Here is a 6,706-nt window from a genome sequence, read left to right as displayed (position 1 = left end):
TGAGCAGATGCCACTTTCAAATGATATTGATGAACAAATGTTGTTCAGAACACCACATACATCATTGCAAGTATGATAAATCAATTTACCAGGTTTTTGTTTCTAACATTCAAAGAATTACATCAAAACCTAATTTCCTGACGTCAACTCTACAAACGTATTGGCTCAACCCTAACATTCGTTAATTCAATTTGAAAATAAGAAGTAAAACTTCTCATTCTCCATACGTTACACCACTTATCTGTACACACAAGTGGAATAAAATAACTAATACCTCCCTTCTTAGAAGGAATAGGGGGATAAAGTTGGGAATATGACATCAGAAGGTTGCAGACTGTACATGAAGTCATAATCATTGCACAAATAGACAAAAATATATCTACCCCTAACCTTTTAGTTTTGTACTATGGAACATCATCAACATATTCTTAAACTAAAGGACAATCACACAGGTAATCTAAAAATGTCAATACAATGTGTAAAAATTATGTACTATTTTATGAAGTATGTACTTTGTAATTACGCCAAAATGAAATTTCAACATCAATTTAAATAGAGTTTCCCTTAAATGCAAGGCAAGGCAAGGCAAGGCAAGGCAGATAATGTACATTAGAAACAAAAGTTTATAAAAAAAAAAAAAATTAATTTCACAACTGGGTGATAAATGCTTGTTACTCTAGTCTATGTCAATAAATAATTGTAATAATACAGAGAAACTATGATTTTACATTTTTTCAAAACACGAAGATGAGAAAACTTAAAATCCAGGAATACATTATAAACATTATGCTCTATTGGAACTATGAGGATATGTGGGAAAATGCAAAATTTGGGTTCCACTGTATTAGGCATTTTCATCTCATTTGGAACACTCCATTAGCAACAATACATACATTGCAACCCCGATATATAATGTTCCAAAACTACTTCTATTTCCTATTTTTAAAGTTTTTTTTCATATTGATCTCCTGAACGAAGAAAATCAAAGTTCCATGGTATATTTCCTTTCAGAGCTTTGTGTGCAGCTTACAACCCTCTCCCCCCCCCCCCCCCAAAGAAATACAAAGACTATGAATGTGAATAGATTACTCTATAAATAAAACATTCTTAAATTCATGATTATATGCACTGGTAGCTATAAACAATACAATGTAATTTTCATTCTGTCCAGTTACACTGGAGTGTGTTTGGCCTTCTTCGCACATAGATCACACTCTACAGTGGAAGTACAAAGGAACAATACGTTGTTTTTTTCCCAGTTTGGAAAATATATCTTAAAATGGCACTAACTTTGGAGAACAATGGGGTGAATGAAGTACAGTGTTCGATATTATAATCACACAAAAATAGCATCTTCCCCCATCTAACCACAAAATAATGATTGAATTCTTTAAAACCAGTGCACAGGCTTACAATTACACACAGATTATAATATTTTATCAAGGAAGCCTGTAGCAATTTTTACACTTGAATGAATCAAATATTTCAAATGTAATGTTCCATATTTGTAGAACAGAGAGTTTTAAAATAATTTTGTTCTTGTTTCAACTGGAAAAGTGTTAAACAGTATATGGGAAATATGAAATTCACACAGAAAGGGAATTTATCAAAATATACATAGATGGCAATTTAGAAATAACAAAAATGTAATGGAAAATTTAAGAGGTAAAAAACAATAAAATTCACAGAGATCTAATAAGAAAATGTCTTTCTAAATGGAAAAAAGAAAGTGGTTGTGAAAATTTATTTGCTTTTGTCCTTTCTCATATTATACTTTCTTTGCAATCTTAATACTTCATATCTCTTTTTTTTTTTTTTTTTTTTTTAAAAAAAAAAACAGACTTATTGAGCACCTAAGTTACAGTAACAACTATTTTCCCAAAACTCTTACCTAGTAAATCGATTCTTTGCAAAAATAGAAGTGAATACAACATATATCTGTTGGCCTGGTTCAATCACTTGTATATTTTCACACATTTGTATACATATTACAAAAAAAAATAATGAGAAAGGAAACACTCACTGGACACTGGATTTTTCACAAAATGTGAAATAACACATTGCAATGTTAATTTTTCATGCTTTTGAAAGGTATGAGGTGCATTGCTACCATGTTTTGTCACAAAGTAATGCACAATGAACAGCAAAATCCAAAATAAACTCAAACTCAAAATTTATAGTTTAATTTACCGACGTGACACCTGAGATCTAAATTCTCCTGAATGTTACGCAATTCATGGGAAATTGATTAATTCTGCTGTAAATATTTGAGATGCAAAAATGGAATCCTTTATACACAAATAAACCAAATACTTTGATAACTATATAAATGTGCTATTTAGAGGCAAAATTTTAATTTTGTATACTTTTTATATCAAATTTAGGTTTTAATTAACCATTTTAACACCGAAATGCAATTTTATATACCACTGTTGATCCTGAAATGTGCTGTTTTTGTACCCAAATCTTTATCTTTTATTCACTCTACCGATTCAACAAGGCACTGTCTATTTACATTATGTAAGAGCCTTCCTTGTACACGATTCCCTTGGTGGAAACTCGCACACGTTATTGATCACCTATGTTAGCCCTATCGCTTGCAACTTTGGAGGAGAGCATGAGCACATTGCAGTATGCTGAAAGGGTAAGGAAAATAAAGAATAAACCTATTCTCAACAGAGATCACAGTGCTCAAGAAAAGGAAAAATATTAGCAACAAAATATAAATCTTGAAGTGAAATTGCTGAATCAGGCACTCAATAGAGAAGGGAACGAGTCTGAAATGGAAGAGAACAGAAATGTCGGCAAGAACAGCAGCATTGAATGAGTTTTTTTTTCTCCAGCATCCGGTAAGTATTTCTTTTTCGTTATTATTCAGCCCTTGTGGCCCTCCTTACAAAAAATAATATTTTACATCTTTACTTGCACCTTTGTGTACAATGTAAGAACTTGGAAAGCAGCTTTTGCCTTTCATGTGCTCAACTATAATCTCAATCATAAAATGCATCTCTCAGCTTGGTAATCAGTTTACATCTTCAACACACACACAACATACAGCTATCCTATGTCTTTCCAGTACACACTAATTCTTATCGCTGAGGGTAAAAAGGAGAGGAAATGGTTAAAATGCAGAGACAAGCCCACCATTTTAAAAACCTAATCTTGTGATTAAGGAGGGAAAGTGAAGCTGAAAGACTGAATTGTTGATTTGAGTTGTTTTAAATCCACGTTATTCACAAATACTAATCGGGACTAGACCTAGTTTGATCCAAACCAATATGTGCCTTCACCAGGTATCAAACCCAGGACCCCATGATTACAAGGTGACGACGTGTTACCAACTATCTGAAAGAGAATTGAGATGAGTGTACTCATGAACTCCTCAAAATAGAGATAACCTTTGATGAGTCTCTCCTCTCTCATTTTCATAAACTTCATGGAGTATGACTAAAAGAAGCCTTTTCGTGCCTTTTATTCCAGCTTGCACACAAATTGATGCTACATTAGCAAGAATAAACATAGTCATAGGTGTATAGACTTGTGTATAATTCAGTGTTGATATCTGACATTACAACTAGGGATTGCCACAAAATCCACATAATTGATATCTGAATTTCTAATTATCCAATATCCATTTCAGATGCAACAGATAATCTGGATATCTAAAGATACAGATAATTCAGATATCTAGATAGCATGGATATCCAGACAATGAAATCCAAACATGACTAATAATAGAATATGTGGATAGCCCGTGTAATGGACAAAACTTAAAACTGTCCGGATAATGCATACATCGGATATCCCTAGTTGCCTATTTCCTACAGTAAATAAACTGTCTCCTAGGTGATCTTAAAGCAATGATACTTTGAGGAGATTTTACCCTAAAGTGAAGAGTAGTAAGTGGTGCCTATCCTAGAACTTGACACACCTGCTCGTTCCAGTGGAAATGAAGTACCAGGAATGGAAATTTGGATTGTAGTGTGATACGCCAACTTTGATTTGCACTAGTTACTAATTTTCTAACAAACCTACCTACCTTCAAAAACAAATTTGCAAATTCTAATCACGACAGACAGGATGGTTAGGTTCTGTTAATTGTAGCCCATAACACCCAGGTTATGGTCGATATGTGTCTACATATACCTGAATGGGTCTTACAAATGTACACTAAATCCCCCCCCCCTCCAAACCACACACATTATCAATGCCATGGTAAAACAGGAAGAATCGATGGCACTGGGCAGAATTTACGAGACAGGAGGTAGTGAGTGCAAAAGATGAGACAAAAAGATTTCTTCTTTACTATCAGTTAAAAAGAGCAAATAGCTTTCATTATCAACTAGGTACGAAAAATGTAATTTATCCTGCACTAGCTTAAGTTGCAAATTCATAAACTTAACAGAAATGTAAAAATCTGGAAAAATTAGTTTTAGTCACTACAACAATGCAGTTTTACATTATCAGCTCTTACGAAAAAAAAAAAACAGCCATGGGCCAGAGCTTAGCCATGGTTTTTCTTGTAAATTTTGCATGAAAGAATACAAAAATTTTTGATGTGCTCATACCATTATGCACGGAACATTACCTCATTCAACAATAAACATGAAACACAGGTTTCAAATACAAATAAAATATATTTTTCAAGCCACTTTCTTTAACATCCCACAAGGGAACCTCAACCTACTGTTTCACATGTTAAGAGATGCATTTTATGAATTTAAAAATGCATTAGTTTAAAATTAATCAACATGGCAGTGCTGACACAGATCACACATGACGAAAACAGAACAACGTAAGAATGTACAAGTTTATTTAATAATTTTTCAAGAATTGCACCTTATAAACTATACCATCTGAATGATAAAAAAAAGCAAAATATTAACAAAATACTAGTATTTTCCTCGAACAATGAATTTCTATCAGGACCATTTTCTTTCATGCGTAAACATTATTCTATGGAAGAATAGATGAAAATATAAAATTAACAAAAACAAAACAAAACAACATTATTTTCATGGTTTGAGATGATCCAACTTTATGCCACTTTTGTTCAAAACTACAGTCTCTGTGAAGCCAGGGTCATACCTGCAGTGTACAGCATTTTTCGGGTTCCCTGGATCTGTTTGCCTCCTGTTACGAGCAGATTTCTGAAATGAAAATGGAATTGTCTAATCTTATATACGAACTAGGGATGAGCCGATGGGCATCAGTTACCAATACTTTCCATCCATTTTCAGTCTAATTATACTGAAAGTTATGCAAAATTCAAAGTTTCCACTGATTTCTGGGCCATTCCAATGTTACGTATGCGACATTTTACACATAAAATGTAAGGTTCTAGGCACGAGACTGCATTAACAAAATTACTTGTGACGTACTTTGGGGTGTCTGCTAACAAATTAAAAGAAACTTGAGCACGATAACATAGCCTGAAGCATATAGGCTAGAGGCGCTAATATTTTTGTTGGTAAAGTATGTAAATTATATGCATTCACAAATATTTAAACCTTAATACAAATTTCAACAATAATTTAAATTTTGTTTACATGAGTAGCACCACTTCGTATTATGTGAAAAAAAAACAACAACTATATTTTGTGACTACATAAACGAGTAGAATACCCACTAATGTTAATCAATATTTTCAACAACTTTTCATTGTTACAATTTTCAAGTATCGGTATCAGTATTGGTCTGGGTATCGGTTAAGCTCAGTGGCGAAGCATCCTAGGAGGCCAGGAGGCCGGGCCTACCCACGCCATTACTCTTTTAATTTGTGTTTACTTATTTCGTCAAAACATATGCAATGAAATGCAAATGCAAAAGTTTGGAATTTTCATTTATGATAATTACAAAAAAATTCTAACCCTGTCCAGTATACGAACTTTCCACGGAGTGAGGCACATTTGCTGGGGCCTCTTCTCTTCACATTCTGTTGTACTGTCATATATGCGGGAAGTATAATCTTACGAGTAATGTACGTATGCTTTTAACGTACTCCTGAGGCTGGCCTCGCGGTGTTACCCACTAGGATGAACAGAATGTCAGCAACACTGCATTTCTGCCAGGGTTGGAAATTTGTGGTGTACCAGCATTTTTTATAAACATTAGCCTGTGTTCGTGCAGAGAGATTTCTATTGCATTGTACATTCTCCATATTTTGTACGAAACTTGGGTTTTCCTTCCTTTCATCGACAAGAGTAAGTGAAATTGAAAATTACGGAGTACTGTAGTTCTGACTTCGTTTTCTGGTCAGAGTGCTGATGGTCTTGTCGATTCACCCAACACCGTAGCGTAAGCAGAAAGTCTAAAGAACTTATATGTCTAAAGTAAGTCTTCATACCAAATTATGTAAATTAAAATGCTAGTTACGCCTTATATTTACAAAGTAGTTTTACTTTCACTGGAAATAGAATAATTTATTTTTATCGTGAAAGGGGATTCCCTCGCTTGTTTGTTCCCTCTCTGTGAAAACTTGCCTCTTGCTCGTGGCGGTAGAGTTTTGTTTGTGATTCGTGTCGTGTTCAGCGGTCAGATTTATGCAAGGAAGTGCTGGACTAAAATGCAAGAACAATTGAGTTCTTAATTGAGTGAAGATGTAATCATCGGTAAGGTAGGACCCACTTTTGGTCTTTCATGTTTCCTTCTTATAAGAATAACTTCTAAAATGTTTTCAACTTTATTTTCCTTTGCAAGTAGCAGT

At 33.8% G+C, this 6,706-nt stretch overlaps 1 protein-coding gene across 2 annotated transcripts in view; it reads right to left on the bottom strand.

The window, feature by feature from the left end:
• Positions 1 to 1,044: 1,044 nt before the first annotated feature.
• Positions 1,045 to 6,706, bottom strand: part of Swt1 (Swt1 RNA endoribonuclease) — a 118,564-nt gene continuing 112,902 nt past the window's right edge. For both annotated transcript variants that reach the window (XM_083135544.1, XM_083135543.1), the window contains exon 15: positions 1,045 to 5,150. In XM_083135544.1, the coding sequence (XP_082991670.1) occupies positions 5,060 to 5,150 (91 nt within the window). In that variant the 3' untranslated portion in view covers positions 1,045 to 5,059. The remainder of the gene's footprint in view (positions 5,151 to 6,706) is intronic.

This window comes from Lepisma saccharinum, chromosome 14 (assembly GCF_977018435.1).
Source record: "Lepisma saccharinum chromosome 14, izLepSacc3.1, whole genome shotgun sequence".
Lineage (NCBI taxonomy): Eukaryota > Metazoa > Arthropoda > Insecta > Zygentoma > Lepismatidae > Lepisma > Lepisma saccharinum.
This window is presented reverse-complemented; position numbering and strand designations above follow the sequence as displayed.